This window comes from Myodes glareolus, chromosome 1, assembly GCF_982192425.1.
Source record: "Myodes glareolus chromosome 1, mMyoGla1.1, whole genome shotgun sequence".
Taxonomy (NCBI): Eukaryota; Metazoa; Chordata; class Mammalia; order Rodentia; family Cricetidae; genus Myodes; species Myodes glareolus.
Genome location: NC_142026.1, coordinates 45,579,842 through 45,607,127, shown reverse-complemented (window position 1 = coordinate 45,607,127; position 27,286 = coordinate 45,579,842). Strand labels below are relative to the sequence as shown.

The 27,286-nt window shown below is 38.6% G+C and overlaps 1 protein-coding gene across 6 annotated transcripts in view; it reads right to left on the bottom strand.

Annotated features, from left to right (window-relative positions):
* The window catches only part of Fer (FER tyrosine kinase), a 341,616-nt gene that overhangs the window by 103,624 nt on the left and 210,706 nt on the right, over window positions 1-27,286 (bottom strand). For all 6 annotated transcript variants that reach the window (XM_087906023.1, XM_087906015.1, XM_087906014.1 and 3 more), the window contains 3 exons: window positions 18,212-18,268; window positions 13,876-13,991; window positions 11,660-11,754 (listed from right to left, as the gene is read on the bottom strand). In XM_087906023.1, coding sequence (XP_087762149.1) covers window positions 11,660-11,754; window positions 13,876-13,991; window positions 18,212-18,268 — 268 coding nt within the window. The remainder of the gene's footprint in view (window positions 1-11,659; window positions 11,755-13,875; window positions 13,992-18,211; window positions 18,269-27,286) is intronic.

The following is a 27,286-nucleotide window of genomic DNA, read 5'->3' as shown; positions in this document are numbered from 1 at the left end:
AACTACTGCCTCATGGAATGTGATGTGATTTGAATTTAACCTCTGTGATACTTTTCCATCACCTGGTATCAGCTGAATCATGGGGAGAAAACAAAGTTGAACAAACTCTGGCTGGGAAAACAGTTAAGACACCCAGGTGTGTACCTTTCCTGCAAACTGTGAAGACTGAAAAACAAAACTGAGAAATTCCACCTAGAGAAGTGTAAGGAAATGACAACTAAATACAGTGCTTCCTGCATGATAACCTGCAACAGAGAAAAGGCACTAATACACACAACGTGTGAAGTCTGAAAACCAGCTTTACTGATGTTAAATGTATTGATGCAACACAGTCACATGAATTTAGTGCATTATAACTTACAAAAAAACATACTTTAGAAGTTATGGTAAATGTTACCTTAAGTAACGCAGTCATAAACTGAATATATAATAAGTATTTATTTGTCAATAGGTAAACTATAAACATAGTATAAAAATTTCAATATATATGCTGAGCCACACTAAATGTACAGGAAACAAACTACACTCTATTTATCTCTCCTGTGCACAGGTTCTGTATCCAAGGATTCAACCAAAGTAGACTAAAAATATATTTAACAATATACATTTGTAGTAAGCATGGGTAGAATTTTTTTCATTATTAGCTGCTAAAAATACTATAGAACTATTAAGTTTTAGCATTATATTAGGGTACTGTAAGATTCTTAAGATTTAAATTCAAAGGAGGATGTGCAGAGTTGATACGCAAATATTGCACCTCTGTTGTCTAAGTGACTTAGGTATCCGTGGACATATGATACACAGGAACCTGGAATCAGCTATTCATGGGTACCCAGGGGAACCGGGGACTATACTTGTACTATAAAGAAATTCTTAACTAATTGCCAAAATGTCTTCCTCCACTGAAAATGCTTGAAATTCTAACACATTCCTCACATTTTTAACTTTGTTTTCTTTTTTCTAAACCATACAGAAAATAGTATCTATATTTTAAAGAACCTGCTTTTTTCTCTACTGCCTGTCTTCTTCCAAATCATGGCTCCACTCTGGAAAGAATGGAGTTGCTGGTATAGTGGTATTGCGGTGAGCAGAGCAGCTTTCCAAAGCATGACTCTAAGTCACAGGAACTAAAAGCTAGAGCCAGTTCCTTTTTCTAGAGTTCACCTTAACAGGTAGTCTTGTTTCCTTCACAGCTGTGCTTATGGTTCCTTATCGACAAAACACCTGCCCACAAAACGTTTTATTTTGGAGTTATTTTGCTTCTCAAAAGGAACCTTAGATTTCCTAAGTTCTCTGTCACTAGTAATCTCAGAGCTAAATCTCTTCTAAGGGCAGATAAATATGCATGCACAACTCCAAACATACTTGGAACAACTCAGTGAACTACAGCAGGACACAGAAGCTCTCTGTCCAGTACTACGAAGGCATCTCTTGGCATTTGCAAGGCAAAGGATGTAGACTGACTGCCACAGGTCCTCTCTCACACTCAACAAATGCTCTATTACCTAGCACCACTTCTTTCAAAGAGTTACTGAGATGCTGTCCTAGTACTGCTCAATAGCCATGTACATACCTATATCAGACATATGGAACCACCTTTATTGTTGTCTTACAGTCAAAATTACAGGTAGTTAAAAATGTAGACATCAAATCTTCACAAATTGCACTGAATTTTATATTTTACTTCTTTGGTTAGTAAAGTAATCCAAATAGACCTCTTATGGTTCATCTTTCTCAAAAGGGTAACTCACAGAGTTCCATCAACCTTGTCTTGGACAAGGACAGTGTGTAAGACTACTGACGTAAACATCATCTTCCTCCTCAACATTACCTTGCCATCATCTCTAATACTGCCAGAACTCTCCTAACTTAAGACTCGACTACTAGTCTTCATATTCCTCAACTATTAATTTAGATTCTTTATAAATTCATCTCCAGTAACAGAGGTTGAGATAGTTCATCCAAATATTTTATTGTTTAACCCTGCCCTGCATTTGCTAAGTTGCCCTGCCCTGATGGTTTGCTAAGTTGCAACAGATTTCAGGAACTGTTATCCAATTCACTCCTACTTACTCTGAGAGCCTTTGAGTTGGTTTCAAACCACCTATAACTACCTACTTGTCTACTAAACTTGATTCGATCATATCCTACTATCAACTGAATGTATCACCTGTGATTCTGATTGGACCATCTGCCTCCTATTTATATTTCTCTTACACATATTTTATATTGCATTTTAAAAACACATTATCCTCTAGCTGAGCGGTGGTGGCGCACACCTTTAATCCCAGTACTTGGGAGGCAGAGGCAGGCGGATCTCTGTGAGTTTGAGGCCAGCCTGGTCTACAAGAGCTAGTTCCAGGACATGCTTCAAAGCTACTGAGAAACCCTATATCAAAAAACCAAAACCAAAATATTATCCTCTATATTTCTATCTGGATTTGGTGAAATATATAGTGCTGTGGAATAACCCTCTTGCACACTATAAAGATTTATCACTCAAATTGGTTTAATAAAATGCTGATTGGTCAGTAGTCAGACAGGAAGTAGAGGTGGGATGACCAAACTGAGGATGATTGGAAAAGGAAGGGCAGAATAGGAATTTCAAGCCAGACATGGAGAGAGCAAGATGAGCATGCCATACTGAGAAAATGTACTACCAAGCGGCAGAGCATAAATAAGGAATATGGGTTAACTTAAGATGTAAGAGCTAGGTAATAATGAGCCTGAGCTATTGGCTGAACATTTCTAAGTTATATTAAGCCTCTGTGTGGTAATTTGAGAAGAGGCTGCTGGGTACTTGGCACTGAGGCTAGGAGACAGGAAACTTCCACATACAATATAGTCCATGGAAAGCTGCTATTGTAATTCCACTGTGTTTATGTGTATGTAGCTTTTCTTAAAGAATCTAAAATGTTCATGTTTGCAAATATACTGATTTATGTATTAGCAGAACCTGCTCTATCATATAAATACTTAAATATCACTAATATTCTGATGGGCATATTCAATCTTTTAACCCTGTGATATGACATCATCATCTTCAAAGTTCAGATAAGGGAACTGTGAAATTGAGTGACAAAAAAATATCAGAAAATTCTCACAGTATTTTAATTAAGATTTACAACTTTGTGCTGTACTACATTCAGAGCGATGTCTAACTGCATGTGGTAGGCCTGGGTTGGACAAGCCAAAGGGAAAAGTCCTCAGATCATTTGTGGCTATTTAACATTCTAGCTCAACCACCTAAGCTCAAATGTTTTGTAAACACTGACTCATTTCAAAAAATCATGTACCACATATCATGAATTATCTGGGCACATAGAAATCTAATAGCCCAGCAAACTGAAAATATAATCTATATTCAGTTTGCATGCCTTAATTACTTTTCTACTCCTGTGAAGAAACACCAAGATTGTGGCAATTCTTATAAAGGCAAACATTAACTGGGGCTGGCTAATGGTCTAGTTCATTATCATCATGGCCAAAAGCAAGGCAACATGCAGGCAGACAAGGAGCTGGAGAAGTAGCTGAGAGTTCTAGTTCCAGATTGGCAGGCAGCAGGAAGAAAATGCCACAGTAGGCCTAGCTTGAGCATCCAAGACCTCAAAGTCCACCCCACAGTGAAACACTTCCTCCAACAAGGCCATAGTAACTCCACAAGGCCATACCTCCTAATAGAGTTACTCCCTATATGCAAATCATTCAAACACATGATTCTGTGGGGGCCATTCCTATTTGAACCACTGTAGGAGGAAGGGTTTATTTGGCTTACATATCCAGAATCATAGTCCCCTGGGGAAAGCAAAGTCAGGACCTCAAATAGGGCAGGAATCTGGAGACAGAAAATGATACAGAGGCCATGGAGCAGAGTTATTCACTGGCTTTATTCCCATGCTTGATCAGCCTGCTTTCTTATAGAACCTAGGATCAGCAGCCCAGGGATGGCTCCACACACAATAGGCTGAGTTCTTTGCCTTTAATTTACTAATTAAGAACATGCCCTACAGGCTTATCTACAGTCTGCAGCAGGCACTAGGCCTGGCTGTCTTAGGCGAGTATCTCTTGTGTTACACAGTCATTTCTTTAACACCACTCACAATGCCTTCACCTGATGGCACATTTTGCCATTTTCCAAGTTTAACACTAAAAAAGAGGCAAATTTAATCTCTCCAGCAATTGTCATTTCCTAAGGGGTTTATTGGGCACTCAATCTCAGCCACAGCTGTGTCGGGAATTGACATGTGCACCTATAAATAGTAAGAATGATAATCCATGTTAGTTCTATAGGAAGGGCAAATGAAGGTCAATAAGGCAATGACATTTCCACAGTGCCAGAGTTACAGTGGTTTCCAATTATTATTTCCTCATTTCCAATGACAAGAGGCTGTATAACATTTAGCATAAAGTGCAACCCTCACAATGAATTTGTAGAGATAGATATTTCATATTATATAGTATCTGAAAATCTATAAGGTAAAACAAGAAGCAACCAATGAGGAGACATTAAATATAATCAGAGAACTCCTGCAGAAAAGAGGGAAAAAAACATGAAATTTTTTACAAGTAATTAATCTTGCTAGAGACAAGTTGAGCAGGAAGCAACTAGAATACCAAGGACATCCTTTAAGATTTTTTCAAAGTTATCAAAGAGGAAAAAACAGTAAAAACATGCACATGCTATCCACCTGATATAGTCAAGTGGGCCTGGGGAACCTTGAGAATCTTCCATCGTATTTGTATGACACGGATGAAGGTTCTACTCACAGTATTTCCCTGGGCAGTTGAAAAGGAAAGTGAGAACCTGTTCATTTCAAAGTAATTATCACCAGCACCTCCAACTGATAGGCATCCTCACTCTGATCTTCAAGACTCTGCTTATGAAGCCCATTCCTCCTGCACGTCATCTCCTGACACTCTTACTTCATCCCCTCTCCTCCTCTGGATGCTTCAGAATCCAGGGATGCTCAGCTGCTGAAACCCATCTGCTTTGGTCCCTCACTGCCATCAGCTTTTACTCAACTGTCTCGTACATATGGAGGACTCTAACCCTGACAATTCTACACTTTCTATCCACCCCATGCACACTCTACTGCACATGTAGTGTACCTCCTGTCCTAGCAGATAGGGGCATACTTCTCTTTCAGTGGAAGTGGTTTTGGTCAGTTTTCTTCTGGTCAAGGGGCATTCCACATTTGTCACACCATGGACATTCAGTAACTCTCTGTGAAGATGACTGAGAGGTCAACAGAGGCCCTAGTTATAAGAGCATTTCAGTAACATCCACCTGAAACAATACTAGTATTGCTGAGGTCAGCATTTGACCTCCATAAATATTAATACATAGGGTCCACGTCTTTGACAAAATTGAGATTTTTTTATATAGTTTCTGAATACACAGACACTATTTTACAAAGAGGTTAAAAACTACAGATAAAGATAAGAGGAGGTGCCCTGTTCTGCTTTCCAGCCCAAGTCCAGCCAAAGGCCTCAGAACAGTTCCAAGTGCAGTTCCAAGAACACACCAGCATCATCCTTGAGGGCCACTGCCCTACACTCTTAGGTAGAGGCTAAGGCTAGATAAATAGACAGCTTCTCCTACTCATATGTGCTTGCGTTTTTAATTTTAAATAAAAATTACCATATTAAAATGTAAGGAAGAACAGTATTATAATAATGTCAGCGACTGCTGAAAAGGGGCTTTTATCTGGTATCGAATAATAGTGTCTCAGGGAATATCTACAGCATTTCAGTGAAAGCAAAGAAATACACAATTTTCACCTTTGCCCTGAATGCAGTGTGTATTAAAAACAACTTCTATTTAACTGAGTTTAAAGAGTCTAATAATTCTAGCTCCCAACGGTCACAATAACTGTTTCTTATAATTCCAGTAACAGAAATTCCTAGATTAATATGCACTGCATAGATTACTGGGGAAAACTATTTGTTGGCAAAATAAGCAAATAAAACTTCATTTTATATGAAGGTTTTTTTAAAATTTCAGCTATTTTCATCAAAATTTATCAGTTTTTATTTGCATAAAAGTAAGTAGACTATCAGCCAGGTGGTAGTGGCACATGCCTTTAATCCCAGCACTTGGGAGGCAAAGGCAGGTGGATCTCTGTGAGTTTGAGGCTAGCCTGGTCTAGCTTTAGTTTTAGCTAGAAACTAAAGAACCTGTCTCAAAAAAATCAAAAATTGAACTGTCATTAATAAAGCAATTTTTCTTATTTAAAATATTATTTGAAGCCTTGTTAATCTCTGGCAAGTCTCAGATTTCTCCAAGTATAATTACAAACACATAAAAATGATGCCTCTAAATGATAAAACTCATTAGAAAACTAAGGAATGCTTATATGTGCAGAAGGACGCAAATGTAGTCATAACTCCCACACTGTCCTTTCAATCAAGGATCTTCAAGTACCATTAAGTCCTTTTGAAAACAGGAGCTCAGAGCAAGGGTAGACAGAGAACACATCATGCTGCTCACCACGCCAGCCGCCTCCGCGAGGGCGCTGCCTACTCACAGGCACACCCGCCGTGACAGAGCACAAAGCACATGAGTAATGAAAACGCACACGGTGCTCTGCTGCAGTGTCCTCGGGAGCTGGTGCCCATGGCAACGCACCAGCAGCAGCTTCTTTAAGGCCTCTTCCAGACACGCAATGCTTTTCTTCTTCTGATGTCTTTGGCATTTTACTCAACCTCTGGAAAACAACACCCACTAAAGAAGGGTGTGGCCACTAGAAGGGAACTGCAGACTCAAGGGAACACAGGCAGGGGGGGATGTCAACAGGTTATTGATTATGTCAGCATATGTTAGTGATGCTGACCTGCGTCAACTAACTTACCGTGTTTGCGCTAGACTGCTAGCAGCAAACAGCTGCAGGGGAGAAACAGGCTACCAGATGCCATCTTACTGAAGTTGACTGCAATATCTCGTGTTCTATCAAAAGTATCACCTGTGATATTAATAATGCCAACTAGGCACACTCATACTTGGATTATAAAATTCAGGCAAATATGTAATTTACAGTATCAGTTAACAAGAATCATTTAGTCTCTCAAATTGAAATCTTCAGTGTACTAGTTTCTCTTAACATAGATTATCAAATTTATTCTACCATATATAAAAAAAGTAAAATAAATTCCACAGAATTAGGATTTTGTTTATTTGTAACATTAAAAACTTCATACCAATATGGTAGCTTATGCCTGTAATTCCAGCACTCTAGAGGCAGAGGCAGAAGCAGGCATGTGTTAGTGAGTATGAGGTTAATTTGACTACAAAATCAGTACTAGGCTTGCCAAGGCTACATGGGGAAACCCTATCTCAAAACATCAAAAAATTAAACCACATATACCAACTACAAGTTTCGTATGAACATTAATTTGAGAATTACTTTCCTGTCCTTTTTCTTGGTTACTGACTGAGGAGTGATATTTAACTGGCAACTTTATGTAAGGAAACACGTCCCTTCATACTTTTAGCTCTCTCTTAGCGAGTCAGGAGCCACGCTCCTTAGTTCTTTGTCAGCTGGGTTGCCCTTTCTCTATGAAGAGAGGAAGAAACAAATGTCAGAACCTAGTTACCAGTAACCTGCAGCTGTCAGTGCCAGGGATTTCTCAGTTGACTTCAGAGCTGTGAGGTCACATGACTGAAACTGATAATGTAAAAATGAAATGAAAACATTAAAGTTCAACATGGAGGAGAGTAAAATTCTTACTTTTAAAAATAATTTACTCCTTTGGCAAAAAAATGTACTGAAACTTAGCTGCAGAAATTACAGAGCAGAATAATTAAAAGGAGGAATTCTGGCAACTGAAAGGCTTCTCCAGAAGCTCAGAGGTGCTTATGAGATAGATGTTAATAACCGTGTCTGAATTCCTAACCCCAAATATTCAGACGACAGAAATGGAATGAACTTGCTTTTGTCTTTTAAATCATACTATTAAACTGAGATATATTTTTATAATATTCAAAACCTTCAAAAAACTCTACAATAATTCTAAGAGTGTTAAAGGTATAAGTCATTTTTAAACTTAGTTTGGGAGTTTGTCAAAGACCAAGTTTCTGTGTGACCTGAGAACCAATATTCCCTCACTTCAGGCAGATATGAATTCAAGAGAAGGGGTAGCCGCCAAACTGCAGTGAAGAGGCCTTCAGGCCATCCTAAACTGTTGTCTTGGTCGCCCAGTGTTCGAGCTGATGCCTGCTGTGCTCTCTGTGGCACTGCGGATCTGACCAGACACAAAACGAGCAATGGACGCCTTAAGTCCGTCATTTGTCAAAAACCAAAATGAAACCCATGCCTTCATTTGAGTTACGAAATGAGGGCCACCTTATGGAAAAGCCTTCCTGCTCCTGTTGTTACTCCCCACTGCTATTTAGAACTGACCTTCAGTGTTATTCACCCAACAATCAGGAAGCAAGCAGGTAAAGTATTCATAACTCAAGAGACAATGCAAATGGGTCATCTTGGAATATTCACTTTAAACTGGAATTCTCAAATACATACTTGGGTTTATGATTCCAGAGGGCTTATTTCTCTGACAAGGGCAGGGCCATTAAAATCTTTGCAGATACATTTCAGAAATGGTTTGCACACTGGACAGTTGCAAAGCAGTTACTACCTTGTTTGAAATGGATACAATAATAACATGGGTAGAACAAATGACAGCCATCAATCAAAATATTGGCAATTATAAAATGTTAGGCAAAAGTGTCACACACACACATACACACACACACACACACACACACACACACACACACGGCACACGAAAGCTGGAGAAAAGCTATTAGGGAGAATGAAGGGACCAATGAAGATGAAGAAAGGCAGGGAAGAGAAAGGGACGAATTTAAGCAAGGTACAACAATATGTAGAAAAATGTCACACACAAAACATTACTTTGTATGCTAAGTAAAAAGTAAAACATAAAAGTGAATTAATCTCATAATTTCTCTAAGAACAAGACTTTAGAAAAAAGAATAAATATATGCTATATGATGCTATTTTCACAGAGGTTTAAGAGATGCTAACCGACAGGACAGGCAGTGTAACAGTGGCTGATTGGGGTGCTGCAGAAAAGCCAGGGAGGAATCACAGGGAAGGACCAGAGAATAGGAGGGTGTCAGATGTGTCCATCGCCTTGTTGGGGTAAGGGGCTCAAAGGATTATATACATGTCAATAAATAAATACTTTATACACACTAGTCTGTGTATCAAACATAGACCACTAAGTCAGTTTTTAAAAAGAAAGGAAAGAAAAAAAAATCATGGTTATAAAGTGAAGATGTTTGGCCGTTATTTTCTCAAAAGTGAAGTGAGCTTCACTCTTTAAAGAAAAAGCCTAATAAGTTTTATGTCCAGGGATAAAAAAAAATCTTTCAAAATAAAATTAAAATTTTAGAAAACAGGCTTTTGTTACCATGAGCCTGAGAGTGTCCCCATTACTTTCTTAATGAGATTATGTGTGACATTAATGAATGTGCTCCTTGGATATCATAAAATGAACTGTGTCACCATCAGAAAGATCTGTATATGCTAATGACCTGATATTCTCCAAATGACTCAGCCATCATGCTGCAGAGTCATGCATGGGCAAAAGACGCATTTTAATTGCATATCAACCAATGGGCTTAATATAAACTTGCAAGGAAAGTTCATTAATAGGGTTTTAGATTCCACAACAAAACTAGTTTTTTAGAAAATGTAGCAAAATCTATTGTGGTAGGCAGGACAGAAAGATGGTGTCGCACATGCTCCATGTTAAACCCGGGATACTATGAACACTAGCTATCACTCTCATACATATGTTCAGTCAGATGGCAGAGCTGACCTTCTTCCAGGACCATTATCTAAGTGGATTCAGTCTCATCACAACAAGTCCCCAGCAGGTAAGGAAAATGTAAATCTGAGAAATCTAATACCTATGGAGTGTCTGGCAGGCCAAACATGTGATGTGAAGACACACAGAACATGTGGGAACCCCAGGCCATACAGACAGGACAGGAGTCTGCCAATACCTGAGCAATCCTGATAGGAGATTAGTCCCAAAAGTCCCTAGATAAGAGCTAGACCTCACATTTTTAAAAAAAAGCTTGAGAAAATCCAGTCAAAATTCAACTTCTAATGGACACTACGGTGAGGTAATAAATGAGTTACTTTAAGCTCCTAGACGACAGAAGTTTATTACAAGCTACACACTTGTCAATCAAGGCAGGCATCAAGTTGAATGAATCATACTGCTGAGTTTTATCTCCAAGGATGTCCACAGGAGTGGAAAGTGCTTGGGTGCTGTTTGCAAAGTAAAGAGAGAAAAGAAAAGAAAAGAAAAAAACAAGCAAAGAAAATACACTAAAATACTGATCAGATAAACCACATAAATTTTACTAAGGGGAATGCTTTACAATTATGTCAGCAGATGGGTAGAAGTGACTGGTAACTGGGAAACAATCACCAGTTAAATAAACAGGAAAAGTCAAGACAGGAGCAGTGCTATGGCACAGAGAGACCAGAGCCTGCTGCCTCGAAGGTGTTCCCTTTCGTAACGTGTACAGAACAGCAGTGTATACTCGCCATTGCACTGCCATACGTGTGTCTGGATATGCTACACAACTGTCTTGGGTTTTATCCAGCTCATGTTTGCCATCTGAACCTGGCACCCATGCTAATGAGTTACTTTTCTTCAAGTTTGGCCTACTCCCAAATCTAAGCTTTTTTTGGTAGCATTTCTTACTAACCAAGAGTTTCATCTGTACCTACACAAATATCAGCATGCATTTATGCTTAAACATCCTATTCTATTAATAACTCTATGCTATTCAATTGTTCCTAAGTTTTTAGAATGTGCTCGTTCACGTACAGATCACAGACAGTGCCATTTTGAATAAGTTAGTGAGAATCTATGTTAATAGATGGAGTATTTCAGCAGCAGGCAAAGTAGTGTGATAAGACAGGATGCTAACCCAAACCAGTGGAAGCATTCTACAGGTCACACTGACCAGGGAATCTACAGCACTGGGTTACAGTTACAAATAATTTTCTTTTAAAATAAGTGAGGTAGATACTAAAAGAGCCAAGCAAACGCTTTTGGGTTATAAAGCACTGTAAACTGTTTATCTCTGTCAACAGGGAGAAAGAGAACCAAGAAAAACCTTAAACAGACCACGCCAGTTTGAGGTTGCCCATGTTTGTCGCTATAAGGTGATAAAGAGCTAGAGGCATGAAAATGTCCCGAGAAGATTCCCAGCCTTGTGTTAGCCACACATGAACACAACACATAGTTCACAAGTGGCCGTGAAAGAATGTGTGGAGATGGGTTTACAAATGGCAGACAAGGACAAGACAGAAGATGGTTCCTGCAGTGCTATCAAGTCACACTAATGCTCAGTTTTTCTAAGCACCCTTTATACACAAACATTATCCATAACTGAACTCCACGTGGAACTACAGTCTAACAAATCTGTCTCAAAAATGTTGGTTTTTCAAGAAGCTATAAAAATATTGAACATTTTTGTAGGCTTTGTTATCAGGAAAATGTCATGCAAAACTCCTTGAAAACTTTACAAGGAAACATCAAAGAGACTGAACATAAAAATGCAATAAAACATGATATTAAAATGTCATCAAGTAAATTGCTCAAATAGCATTACCTGGGACCAGTTCCATAATGATGTAGACAGGCTGTCTTTGTGTGCACACGCCTATAAGTTTGACAATATTGGGGTGATCATATTGCTTGAGAATTCTAGATGTGAAAAAAAGTATATAAGTTTCTCAGTTAAATAAAACAAAGTTTATTTATGATCATTACCATAATGTGTGCAATTAGAATAAACTTTAATCATAACTCAATTTTTAAAGTATCAGTATGACTTGAAAATACTGATAAGCTAAATGCCTATCAATGGGTATTGATAAATATGGGCAGCATAGCACAAGAGCAAATGAGCTGATCATCCTTAAATACTTCTTTAAAAATTAGTTTCCACTTCGATGCTTAATAATCACGCTCATTAGGAATGACACATGGAATTTGCTTCAAAACATCTACTCATCCTCACATCATCCCACACTGGCAAATGTCACAGACATCACTTCACTACATGAAAGGTTTCAGACTGCAAAAACAAGAGTTCTTAAAAAATGGCCTAACAGAAGTGATCAAATGAGAGTTTCAACCGAGGCCGAGGCTCATTTGGTGTGGTCATTTGAATAAGCACAGTATTTCAGTAGAGGTTACACAGTAGGAAACATCCCTAAGCAGGACTTCAAGCATGGATTAAAAACAGAACAGAACCCTTTTTACCCTGATATTATAATTCACTCCTCTGGGAAAACTGCCACATTCTTTCATATGAAAATGAAAAAAAGAATAACTAGAAAAAACATATTTTGTGCATACACAAATAAAGAACAAACTTTAAGGGAAACATTTTAGATTTAAAATAATGATCCACAAATGAAAATAAACTAGGAAAAAAATCTATAGATAAAGAAAATACTAGCAATGACTTAGCAAATTTTCTAATAGAAATTAAAAGTCAAGTTTCAAGAATATTTGACTTTAATACAAAATGTTGCTGGACAGTGGTAGAGCAATTCTTTAACCCCAGGCAGGTAGTTCTCTCTGTGTTTGATGCCAGCCTGGTTTATAAAGAGTGTTTCAGGACAGTCAGAGTTACAAAGAAAAACTCTGTCAAAAAAAAAAAAAACAGAAAAAACAAAAATAAAAAAACAAAAACAAAACAACAACAAACCAAAATGACGTTTGTAATGTTGAAAGACAGTAAAGAAACTGCACAGAACAGCCAGCTATATGATGTAGCTGATGTGAGAACAGCCAGCTATATACAGCTGATGGCTATGGAGGAATAGTCAGAAGATTTAGTGAGCAGAATTTATATTTCTAATATCAAACTTCATAATTTCAGTTAAAATAAATTAAACCTTTTAATTTACAAAGTAATCACAATTTTAAAAGTAAGAAACATGTTTTGAAGCACTGTTAAACACCTGCTGACTGTCCACAGAATTTCCTATAACGCACATGAAAAGACTACAACTTCATTCCTCAGACAGCATTTAAGTATTTAGTATTTAACTTTATTCCATGGCCACAGACATATTTAGACTATGACTAGAGACGTGCATAAAGACATCCACGCGATGTGTTTAGCTCCCTCACCCTGCCGTCTCCTGATCTCCTCACCCATCCTTCCTTCATACTTTTATTTAATTTACCCTGCTCATATTATACTTTCACTTTTAAATATGTGATCGGTATAATTGATCTCATAAACAGGCAGATTAGTTTTAGTTATCTGTAGAACAAGGATAGGTAAGATGGACCATTCAATTTTAGTTAAGAATATAATGTAGAGAAGAAAGTCACCTTAAAAAAGAAAGGTTTTTTTTAAACAAATGACAGACACAAAACAGAAAAAGAAATCTGAGATTCTTGAGAAAGGAACCAAATGTATAATACCCAAAAAGAGTACAAGATATGTAAATACAGCTAAAGGTATATATGAGATACGCAAATGTAACTACAGCACTACATATAAACACATATGCGTAGTAAAATAAACAATGCTGCAAGGCTTTTAAGGACGTGGAGATAATTACGCTACTGATGGTCCGTTGCTACCATGCCTGACTGACTGGTCTCCAGGCCAGCTCAGACCAGAAACTGCTCCCTCACCATGAAAGTGCTCACTCCAAGAAGGTCCTAAAGGTGCTGATTCTACTTTAGCAAATCAGCGCTCAGGAGATGCTTTAACACTCACCTCACAGTGAATTTAATACAGCAGATTGATCAACACAGTGAATTACAAACACAAATTTTATATTATTTTAAAGAACTCACTTGGCTTCCTGTAGAAACTTTATTTTTAGTTCCTGAGGAAGATCTTCCTTGCATGTTTTAACAGCGACTGCGGTTTTATCCTTCAGTGTGCCCTTATATACTTCACCAAAATTCCCCTGAAAAGGATAGAAGCATTGTTGGACATATCTGACAACCCGCAAATCTTTGCTAAAAATTCAAGAGAGCATAAAATGAAGTATTTTGAGTTAGTCGAACTACCGTGCTGTTTATTACTGTCTTTAAACCGTAGGAATTACGGGCAACAGCCCTCTCCAGGGCCACAGGGTAATTTTCACTAGAGAAAAAATTGTTGCTTGGCTTCGGCAAAAGGAGAACCCCACATTAACACGGCCATAAGTATAGAGGGTTTCTCCCACCGACTACTCTATCCCTTAAGCACTCTATCTTATTAAACTAAGACCACTGTGATTAAAGATAAAGCAAAGATTCTGAGAGAGAACTGCAGGTCTGCTGCAGACACAGGTTGTCGGCCAGGGTGGAAAGGAGGCTCACTCAAGCGTCAGTGTCAGCAGTGGAGAACTAACACTGATAACATTCGTCTATAGCCGGCATCTACTTTGATACATATGCCTTATAGTCAGTGATTTAGAAGAGAAGAAATCCACACTGCAGAAAAGATCAATATGACCAACACCTTCTCAAGGAGCTCGTTTTTCAGTATCCCTCAGGTTCTTATTACTGGCTTTAAGCCGGAACTCTGTCCTCTGTTCTTATATTTCCCAGCTTCGAGACTTTGTCTCCACTACCCCTCATCATGGCTGTCACCCACTGAGAATACTCCCTTTGAACTCAAGTGTCATGCCACTCTGACATGGCTAAAGCCCTGAGCCCCGCCACCACATCAACTGTAAACTCACGACAAAAACCTCTGCGGCCCTTACTACGGCTTGGCCGCTTTTTAGATCACTTGCAATCCCAGTCTTTCAGGTAACTGGTTTGCACTCTACTCTCTTTTCAACACTCCTCTCATTCTTAGCTGCTGCTGCTGCTTCTGAAACAAAAACAAAATAAAACAAACCCCAAAGTAATCCCGACGAAATCACTGGACTCTCAGTCACATATCTGCCTGCCATCTTCCTCCCTGAGTCACAGATGCAACACAGAGTCTATGTGTTAATGAACTGCGAGCATTTCATGTGGTCCTTACATGGTGCAGCCCCGAAAGCCTTCAATGAGTTCTTTCCCAGCTACAGACCAAATGCCGTTCTTTCTCTTACAGAATCGCTGTCGATGCGCTGCCCATGCCATTGCTTCCTTTAGCGGCAGAGTCGGAGTTACAGCCTTACCAATCTCAGGCCTCTCTTAAATCAGCCTGCCTGGGCTGCAACAAAACTGCCTAGTCATCACTGCTAGCATCTTGCAAACCCTGACTCCCCTCCAGCACCTGACACCAGGCAGCGGTCTCTCCCCTCCCTGTTTTAGCTTCTCTTAGTTTCTAAGTATTAATAACAGCTAACAGCTCCTGGTTTTCTGCCTTCCTAATTGTTTGCTTTTTTTTTTTCTACAACTTCTTTTGAGGACTGCTTTTTATTCCCCTAGCCTCTTGGTGCTGGAATGACCAGGGCTCAGTTCTTACCCTCTATTTATATCTGGAATAGTCATCTTGTTTAACCTCAGCACTTGTTACTCAGCTGGCTTTCCTCACTGCCTTGCAGAAATCTAATAAAGTTGATGTGTCACGTACTTTTAACCTGCTACACTTAGAGCTGGCCTCTGTCTCTCAATCCCTACAACATCCATTAAGATATACAACTGGTTCAGCTTCAAAATGTATCTAAATTTACTTCCTCCTAGCTGCAACCCTGCCCTAGCACCAGTTTTCACTATCTAACTGCAGTTCTTGCCTAATGCCCAGAGCCACCTTCCCAAAGTGTAATCACGCTGCTCTCCTGGAAGTCACCTGCCAGCTCCACATCCTTTGTGCTAGGAGTTGAAGGTGTTAGGAAACCCAGGCAGGCATTGTATCATGTGCATCTTCGTCATCCTGATGACTTCTTCCTCCTATAATTCCCTTTACTTGTTTGATCACAACCAAACTGAGTCTTTTCCTGGGCAGGTGAGTTCTGCACTGGCTAATCACTTTGCCTAACCCTCACTGGCAGCTGTGGTGGTGTTTCTGGCAAGTTCTAATTCAAAGGTAATCAGTAATAAGATCTGCCTAGACTATTTCCTTTAAGAACGACAAGACAACACTTGACTAACAGGCAGCCCCAAGCCACTCCACTTTTCTCAGGACTCAGTGCTTCACTGTTGCCCATCCCCTGCTGGTCAGAGCAGAAGCACTATGGGGACAAGGGATTTCTCTGCTTGTTGTACATACACCATGCACCCAGGAGAGTGCGATACATCACAGGCATATGGTAAGTGTTGGATGACTTAAAAAGGCAACACTAGAGTAATTGCGGTTTAAGGCTATGGTACTGAATGAAGAAGTTAAACTCCTTCATTACTTAACAATCACTACTGAAAAGTCTGGCTCTCTTTTAACTACTCATGCATTCTCAGTGTACAAAAAATATTTAGAAAAGGTAGTAAAATATTAATGACAAATTATGTTCCAGTATTAAAAACACAAAAGTAACACCAAATAATGTCTTTTTAAAAAAATTTTCTTTAAAATATTTAAACTTGTTGAGATTTTCATGCCTAGTCATTAAAAAGTAAATATTCTATGAAACAGCCTTAGTAAGAAAGCCATTCTGGTTACATATCAAGTTCCAGGACAGCCAGGGCCATACATGTCTCCAAACAAACAATTAAAAAATCAGACCATTTTCTTTAATTAAAAATATTTTTGCTTAGTACTAAAAAAAAAATCTGTCCTTGTAAACATAGTCTACTTCAGTGTTTTAGGTTTGAAATTATCATTTAACTATATTTTCAATGAAATTATTCTCTTTGTAATAAATTTGGACCAAACTGCTGCTGGGTTATCCCAGCAATATTGTTACCATATTTAAGACTATTTCCTTCTGAATTAGGAGAGCACCTCAGAATAAACATAGATGCCTCTTTTAGCTTAGGTTCTTGAAAATTAACTTACTAAAATTTATTGGCAAATAATATCTGTTTTTCAGCAGCAACCAGATGCTCCCATTTGGAAAAAGCACTTAAACAGCAAGTGCTAAGAGTCCTAACAAGGGGAGGACTTCAGCAAGGATCTATGGTTTCAATGAACTGCATGCTTTTTGAAAACTGGAGGAAATGGTCATGATCACTTTTGAATAAAAATGGATCATTTAATACTTACTTAAAATGCCAGACCTCAGTTGAGTCTAGCACTTATCACACACAAATTATATAAAAACTTACCAATAACAATATCTAAACTTTACTTTAGATATAGTTATCTAATTTGCTATCTAATTTTTCACAGTGCATCAGGAAGCTACACCCAATTCAAATTTCACATATAAATGTCTATAATTAAGTCACTGACAAACTATTATTTATGCACTAGAACCTGAATAATAATGATTGGCAGGTCTGTGAAGAGTCTATTTGACGAGACTGCCTTTATTGTTGGAAATAATGCATTTCAATATGGACTGTGACTTGGAGGAAACTTCAAACAAAAGAGCAGGAAAAGGAACTTTCACTGTCTAAGACTCATCCTTACCCACCACTGACATAGCCAGTTTCAAAATAGGTATTTGAAATAAAACACATCTTGCTCACAATATTTAGATAAACTTATACTTCTTCCAGATAAACATATTTCTTCTCCTGCCCCCATCTCTCCTGTGGGGGAGTGTACATGTTCCACAGCATACATGTAGAGGTCATGTAGGTTCCTGGCATTGAACTCAGGTGGCCAGGCTTAAGGGAAGCACTGCTAACCCTACACCATGCTCCTGGCCCACATTATTTTTATGTTAGAATACTGCAGGGTTATGAACTTTCCTGATGGTCCAAGAAGCAATACTTTACTTTTTCTGAATTACTGAGTACAACTGAAAGCAGAGTGACTACTGAAGGTCCAATGAAACTTTCACTACCTCATAGCTTCTTTCCTTCATTCAACAGTTTTTGGTTTTGATAAAACCATTACTACGGCTCTGACCTTTCAGGGAAAATATACACTATTTTTAAAGATAAGAATCATCACAAGCCTTTCAAAGATCACCACACATCTACCTCAGCGAAAGTCAGAAGATTTCTAGGAGATACGATACCATCTTCTTATAGATTAATTACTTAATTAGTATTTATGTACCTTGACATGTGACAGAATATTAAAAAATGCTCTGAATAGCAATACAAAGTGTTCATGGTTAATATCAAAATGTCTTATTTAGTACAGCTGATGGCATACCTTGCCCAATAGTGCTCCCAATGTAACATCTTCATGATTGAGAATCCATTTCTTATCCTACAGCAAAAGTAGAGAAAAAGATGAATTGTTAATCCATGCAAGAATACAGTTGCTATAAATTCCTCCGAGGAAGGAAGTGCAAGCAACAGCATACTAAGAAGCTGTAACTGCAACATGGTACAAAATAAGACTCAAGGAAGGCTACTGTACTGACAGATATTAAAATCAATACTGTAGCAAAATTCTTTCAGAAAGTGCAGCTTCAAACCATGTGCACCAACCCAGAAGTGATGCACAAGGTATGCTCTGCACCCAGCACACAACCCTGACTGTTGCTGTCTGTCTTAAAAAGCCGTGTGACAGTACATCAGAGTTTCACTTTTCCATGGAAACCTTCCAATTCTCACTCTCCTTCAAACACAACCTCTTCTATGGACTACATTCCCCACTCCTAAGAGCTGTTTTTTAATGCATGCAAACATTATGATCGCAGCTTTCTGTGATATTGCCCATAGTCTCATGTCTTCCCCAGCCTTTCCTGGGGCATAGCAAAGCAACATGCATCAAGTACAATGTCACTGGGATGTGCAAGGCAGTGGTGCAAACATGCCACTATAGAATGCTATATCCCTGTCTGAGCTGAGGAGCCAATGAAGGAGGACACCAGTGTGTAAAAACATAGCTACAAAAATCACAAAAATATTATAATGCTAGAATGGTACATAGGGCCATTTTAAAAGAAGGAAGAAAAAAGAAATAAGGCAAGGGATAGGTTGGAGTGGAGAGAAAATAAGAAAATGGAAAATGGTAGGGGGTGAAGAAGGGGAGGCAGAAGTAGACTTCAATATTCTATTCATTATTTTGTTTTTTACATTGTAGTATAATTTTTCTATTATATAGAAACATAATTATGACCTATAGTATGAGTCATAATAGGTAATCAAATATATTTAAGTAAAACTGTAAGTGGTTTTAAGATGTCCTTTGACAGCAATTTGAAGGGCTCCATCTTTAGAAACGTCATGTGACAAGCATTCACCTATCACCCTGACAGACAAGTTACCACAGGCATTTGTTTTTAAAGGGCAACTTACATAAACAATATTTCAACCTAAATGTTAAGCTCAGCTGATGGAAGACGATATGGAAGGCGAGCTGTGGGGCTATGGGAGGGGTCCAACAGGCAGTAAACACAACTGGGGGGCTGGCAAAGCCATGCCTGAGTGAGCCTTGGAGAGGCAAAGTCTCAAGGACTGTGTGTCCGGAGGACCTCAAGCTGTCACTGGGCATAGCTCTGAGTGGTGTCTTCGTGGTCAGCACATCCCTCATTATGGATTGCATGCCTCTGGTTGGAGATTTACCACTTAGGGTCAGTTTCAAAATTCCATGCTAGGCCCAGTCTTGCTCTCTCTCTGCCCCATCTCAGAGCTACCATGCCTCTGCCTGTTGCCATGATCCCACCACGATGATCAGGGATTAACCCTCTGAAACTGTGAGCTAGCCTCAGTTAAATGTTTTACTTTATGAGCTGTCTTGGTCATGTTGCCTCCTCACAGCCATAGGACAGTAACTAAGACACAAGACATCTTCTCTAACAACTAAAACAAACTTGGAAATCATTTCTCAATACACTCAGTAACTATGCACACTAAGTAACCCAATAACTAAATAATATAATCTAAATAATCCATAGATTATTATAGATTAAGGTCATGGAAAATTGGGTAAAAACTTAATTAAAAAATAAGAAAATTTATCAGAAATTGTGGAGTACAGCAAAAACAGTATTTAAAGAGAAATTTTAATACATCATAGGCATATTCAGAAACAAAGGAGTGCTCAAGTCAATGACTAAGATATTTACTTTAAAGACACCAATGCTAGAGGAAACAATACTAAGCACAACAGAAATCGTAATAATCTTTAAAGGTTCCAAAGCAATAAAGAGCTCAGTGTACAAAGAACTGACTTAATCTCTGGTTGACTCTGTCTCCAATCAGAGTTAAGACAGGATCTGACACACATATAAAGTTTCCAATATAAACCAGACTGATTTCATGGCAAGATAACTGTAGTCAACAATAATTTCAAACTCACTTAAAGATGTATTTAAATAATGTTAACTACAAAAAAAGGTTATCACTTTCTTTCTTGGCTAAATGCAAGAAATATCTTTGAGCCTCTAGACAGATGTCAGAGATGCCAGAAGTGTTTAAGGCTCCAATTCTTTAACTAGATCTTAAATGACTTCAGAGTGAGGGCATCTAAGAGAACCAGTCAGGATCTGCTACAATACAATCTCTGGCCTGTGTGGACACATGACGTTCCGGTTGGTGGGTGTGTCACCTGGTCCATGAATTACTCCTTGGAAGGTGGACTCACCTTCACCTATGAACAAGATTACTTGGATAATTTGCCTTTTTTGAGATGCTATGATTCTCTTTCTTGGAATATCCACCCGAGTGGAGTCCCCACAAGCCAAGCGGCCATGAAGTTTCAACTGGACCTGCCTGCTTTTCTGTGTCCTAAGAAAGGTGTAACCTTTCCTTTCCCTGTCTGTTTCTTTCAGAGGCTGGCCAGAACTCAGACGTGCTGTCTGGGCTTCCTTACTCTTCCTCGAAAGTTCCCCCGCTTTGCACGTGCTCCCGGCATGCCACGATCTGACCTCCACGCTGCCTTAAACAGCATGCCTATTTTGTCTTTCTCTTCATCCTCCTTCTCCAGAATGTTTCTGAGAGTCATAGTTTGCCTGTCTTGGGACGTTTTTATTTTAAACTCTGCTGAGTTTGTCCTCCAAGCTGTCTAAGGTAATGAGCAGATAACTACACTGGTTAGGCTGACCCAAGCGTTTACAGTGCATCTGTAGCAAAGACCACAAGCTCACCTTCCCTGGTGACTACTTTTTAAAAGACTGCTTCTTATTAACGAATCAATCCCACACCAGTTATGTTTTAAGGGGTTATTTATTTGGCGGGGGGTAAAACTTACATACACCATAAACCGTCAGGAAGGGAGCCTAGTCGCTGGAGCAGGAGCCGGGAGCAGCAGCTGAGACCGAGCACCGGAACCAAGAGCCAGAACCAAGAGGGCCTATTCCGGATATGCTTCTCTTTTTAAAAGAGAAATATACCACGCCCCAGTGGGCTGGTATTTCAGCAGCTATTGGCTGACGGAGCGGAAGTCGCTCCCCGCTGCACTGTGGGCTCGTATTTCAGCGACTATTGATTGAGGCAGCGGAAGTTACTCCCACAACACCTCCCCCTTTTGTTTAAGTAAGAGAGTTCTAAGCCTACTACGAAATTATATACAGTAAGTACAAACCTACACAATTATATACAATAAATACAAATATCCTATTCTAACTAGCTTAAGTCTTGTATAAGAAATAACTTGGCCACGTCATGAAAAGAAAGTAACTACGTTTATATAATCTTCAATCCCATCAAAGATCTGAGAAGGGAAATAATGTTACCTGAGTAATTAGGAAGTGCAATCAAACTTCCAGAACATGTAACAAATCACACAGACAACTGGCTACCTGGGCAAACACCCAAAATCACGTTTGCAGCGTTGAAGCAACCAACTTTGGCCTAACGTAACTGACATACCATTTTCAAATGCAAGGAACTTTTCAAAACTATCTTATCCTGTCTTGGCAGGATATGACAGTCCTGTTTTATCCATTTACGGATACTCTGTAACTCTGTCAGTAGTTGAGGTATGGGCATTTCTTTACCCAAAGGCCAGTTCTGCCAAGAAGAAAGGCTCCAGGTGGAGTGTCTTTGGTGCTCAACATTCTCTCGGGAATAGATCAGTGTTGCCAGGAGCAATTGTGTCTCCCTACCACAGAACTCTGAGTTAGATTAAAGGCCATTTTCTACAGCTCTTTGAAGAGATTGAAGATTATCTATCTATACTGAATATAATGTCTATGTATCTAAAGAACCTGATTAGTCTAATTATAAATGACAAACTTAGATGACTATTGATCTATATTATTCTCAATATCTATCTAACTTAAAGACTGAAATAGTAAACAACTGTGCAATAAATGGGGACAATATAACCTCCAAGTATAAACAATGTGCAAGTATACATTGCAATATGGTAAATATATATATCAATACATAAACAATATATAAGTATCTTAGTCAGAGGTAGAAGTGTACAATGCAATATGGTAAAATATACATATATCAATACAATATATATATGTCAATACATAAAAATGTTTTAAACAGAGGTAGAAGCATGCATGCCTAAAATAGTCAACATAATTTAAGTTTGTATCAATATATAAGAATCAATACCAATATATTTGTCTAAAAACAATAACTCACAAGTACAAAGCTATTATCCCATAATCCAATTATCCCTCTTTTTTTTTTTTTTTTGATTCCTGCGCTTATAAAATTTCTCCCCCAACCCTCAACCCTATACTAATTATAACCAACCCCTAAATGATGTCCCTAAACCCAAGGACAAACTTTACTGGGAGAGGGGACGTCGTTCTCTAGAATTACTTCCAGCTGTCATGGGGGCGACGTTCTTTCTGGGGGATCCTGTGAAAGTAAAATGATGGTTAAATTTCAAGATCAATGTCTTTTAAAATTGCAAATAGTCTCTGAGTATTTTGTGGAGGTCTGGCCAGAATGTTGTACAAGATGTGCATCATTTCAGCTAACCACGTTGGCATCGTCTTGTGCATCTGGTACCCAAAACAGGTCTTGTAGTAGTGCTATCAGTATCATGATGTCATCTCAACCAGGTGGAGTTGTTGTTATGGGGCCCCATCTTCTTCCTGGAAACTTCAAATGTCACTGCAGGAAAAACTTATTGTTCATTGTGGAAAAATTAAACATTAATCATATATATTAATCATATATTAATATCATATATTATATGATTATAATAATATATAATCATATATTAATCATATAGACATATACAGACATACATATATTCAATGAAAGACATGATAGATATATTCACTGAAAGGTATGATAGATATGAAGAAAAGTAAAAATGTTTTCTAAACTCATATTTCTTTCTGTCCCATATCATGGCTCTTGACATGAGACAGAAACTCCAGAAATTCTGGGTTTTTCTTTTAACAACAGGCTTGGAATTAGAGAGGGACTGAGCCAGAGTCCAACTCTAAAACCAGCTCTATAAATTTAGAAATATGATTTAGTATATTTTACTTACAGAACCTATTCAGTTTTCTTGATAGTCCTTATTGTGCCATTATTTTCCATCTGTCAGTATTCAGATATCCAGGGTCCCTTGAACTTTTCAAAAATCAGTGTTTTCCTGTGGAGATAAGAACAGAACCCTGCCCCCATTCTATATGTTTTTCTTACCAACTGTATGAATATCATCATTGTGGATGAGCTGTCATTTCTCCTTTCCAAGAGGTTTCTCCTCTTCAAATCGAACCTTTATTAATTTTGATGGTATCCACAATTTTTCTTCTCCTGTGGAAACAAGAGCAAAACCCCTTCCCCAACGTAGCACATCTCCTGGCCTCCATTGAGAGGTCAGCACGTCTTTGAAATAAACAGGTTGGTTTAGTTCAGAAGTTTTTTCCATTATCCAATGCCTCTCTGCTGCTGTTGTTCCTTTCTCATTAGCATTAAGAAAATTCAAGGTTAATAAAGCATTATGCAATCTATTTCTGGGGGTATCTTTCGTCCCTTTCTGTTTGTTTAGCATATCCTTTATAGTACGATTTGATCTTTCTATAACTGCTTGACCTGTAGGATTGTATGGTATACCTGTAACATGCTTAATATTATAATAAGCAAAAAATCGTTTCATTTTCCTAGATACATAAGCTGGACCATTATCTGTTTTTATTTGTGCAGGTATACCCATAATGGCCATAACTTCTAATAAATGTGTGATTACTGAGTCAGCTTTTTCTGAGCTTAAAGCGGTTGCCCACTGAAAGCCTGAATAAGTGTCAATGGTGTGATGTACATATTTTAACTTGCCAAATTCTGGAAAGTGAAACACATCCATCTGCCAAATTTCATTCCTTTTAATACCCTTTGGATTAGTCCCTGCAGGCAATGGTGTTTGGTTATAAAAAGAGCAAGTAGGGCATTTCTTTACAATCTCCTTAGCTTGTTGCCATGTAATAGAAAACTCTTTTTTCAAGCCTTTGCTATTGACATGATGTTTTTTATGAAATTCAGATGCCTCCAGCACACTACCAATTAATAATTGATCAATATCTGCATTACCTTGTGCTAGAGGACCTGGCAGACCTGTATGGGATCGGATATGCGTTATATACATAGGGCAGAGCCTGTTTCTGATCATGTCTTGTACCTGGATAAACAATGAGGTCAGTTCTGTATCATCAGGTATAAATTCAGCAGTTTCAATATGCAAAATAACTCTTTCTGCATATTGTGAGTCAGTAATTATATTAAGAGGTTCTTTAAAATCCCTAAGCACCATAAGGATGGCATATAATTCTGCTTTCTGGACAGAATCATAAGGACTTTGTTCCACTTTACTCAATTCTTCTGATTTGTAACCTGCTTTCTCTGATTTATTAGCATCGGTATAAAATGTATGGGCTCCGGTTATTGGAGCATCACGGACAATTCGAGGGAGGATCCAAGAAGTTCTCTTTATAAAGTTAAGTGTCTTGCTTTTTGGGTAATTGTTATTGATTTCTCCCAAAAAATTAGCACAAGCTCTTTGCCATGGTTCATTGTCTTCCCACAACTTTTTTATCTCATCAGCAGTGAAAGGCACTATAATTTCTGATGGGTCTATACCTGCTAATTGACGAAGTCTCAATTTTCCTTTTATAATCAATTCAGAGACTTTTTCCACATAAGTTTTTAATTTTTTACTTGGTTTGTGTGGTAAAAAAATCCATTCTAAAATAGTATCTTCCCTCTGCATTAAAATTCCTGTAGGAGAAATTCTGGAAGGCAATATAACTAGAACGCAACTAAAATTTGGATCCACCCTATCTACATGTGCCTCCTGTAATTTTTCCTCAACCATCATCAGTTCCTTTTCTGCTTCAGCTGTTAACTCTCTGGGACTATTCAAATCTTTGTCACCATCTAAGGTTTTGTTTAAATGAATTATTAGATCAGGTGTTATCCCAACAGCTGGTCGTAGACTGGAAATGTCTCCTAATAATCTTTGAAAGTCGTTAAGCGTTCGTAACCGGTCTCTCCTGATTTGTGCCTTTTGAGTCTTAATTCTTTGTAAGCCTATTTTATAACCTAAATAATTAACAGAATCTCCTCTCTGAATTTTTTCAGGAGCAATTTGCAATCCCCATTTAGGTAATACTAGTTTCACTTCTTCAAACAGCCTTTCTAAGGTATCTTTGTTTTGATCAGATATCAGGATATCATCCATATAGTGGTATATTATGGACTTAGGAAATTGTTTGCGTATAATTTTCAATGGTTGGCTTACAAAATATTGGCACAGGGTGGGAGAGTTCAACATTCCCTGTGGGAGGACGGTCCACTGGTACCTCCTTGCAGGCTGAGAGTTATTATAGGTAGGCACTGTGAAGGCAAACTTTTCTCTATCTTTTTCTTGTAATGGTATAGTGAAGAAACAATCTTTCAGATCAATAACTATAAGAGGCCATCCCTTTGGTAACAGGGAGGGCAGAGGAATTCCAGATTGCAGAGGGCCCATAGGTTGAATAACCTTGTTGATAGCTCTAAGATCTGTCACCATTCTCCATTTACCAGATTTTTTCTTAACAACAAACACAGGAGAGTTCCAAGGGCTGGTAGATTCTTCTATATGTCCAGCATCTAATTGCTCTTGTACCAGCTGTTCTAAAGCCTGTAACTTTTCCTCAGCTAAAGGCCACTGTTTAGTCCATATTGGTTTCTCAGTCAACCATTGTAGAGGCATGGCTGTTGGTACCTCTGAAGAGCCATCAATTGTGTTGTGTTCTTGTATAGCTCTAATGGCTGGTTTCCGCCATCTGTAATATCTTGTAATATTGTCCTCAGAAATATGGGCTCTGGAAGCAGCAGGAATGTTAATTTGGGTATTCCATTGCTGCAATAGGTCACGGCCCCATAAATTCACTGCAATATTTGCTACATATGGCCTTAGTTTTCCTATTTGTCCGTCTGGACCTATACAATTGACCCATCTCGTGCTTTGTCTTACTCGAGATAGGGTTCCAATTCCTAAGAACTGAATATCTACCTCCTGAAGAGGCCAATGCGGATGCCAAGACTCTGGTGTAATGATACTTACATCCGCACCTGTGTCCAGTAAGCCAGTAATAAGTTTGCCATTTACACACACTCTTAGCTGTGGCCTTTGTTCATTTATAGAAGTCTGCCAGAATATTCGTTTACTTTGTCCTCTTAGATTTCTTGATTCATTCACCACATTTAACTCATCCTTCAGGCCGTTATTGCTTTTAACAGCAGGCATGGGGCATTCTAATTTCCCTGAAGAGGCATGTTCTCTGCAGTGATCGGAAATGACTGGACCACATTTGCCATGGGGGCCTTCGAGAGGCCCCCTATTGAGTTTCCCGATGGCAACGGGTTGCCCTGTTTATCTCTTGTTGACCTACACTCATTCGTCCAATGCCTGCCCTTTCCACATCTCCTACATAAACCTGAAGGCTGAGTCCTCCTATTCCTGTTATTCCTAGAAGAGGCATTATTCCTGGACTTCCATTGTCTGCAGTCCCTTTTCATGTGTCCCATTTTGCCACAATGAAAGCATTTTGTAATCTGATGTCTCCTTTTACCTTTGGAAATTGCTTCTTGTACCCATGTTTCATTGCCATAATCAAATGTATCAACATTCATTGTATGTAAAACCCATTCGTCCAAAGGCGCTGATCTGAGCTTTAAAGGCCCCAGGATCCTTTTGCATTCTACATTGGCATTCTCATAAGCCAAAGACTCAATTACTATATTTCTTGCTTCTGGATCAGGTATCCCTATTTGTACAGCCTTAGTTAGTCGTTGCAAAAAATCACTAAAGGGTTCTCTCTGACCCTGTTTGACCCTGACATACGATTCTACTCTCTGACCTGAGTCTTGAACC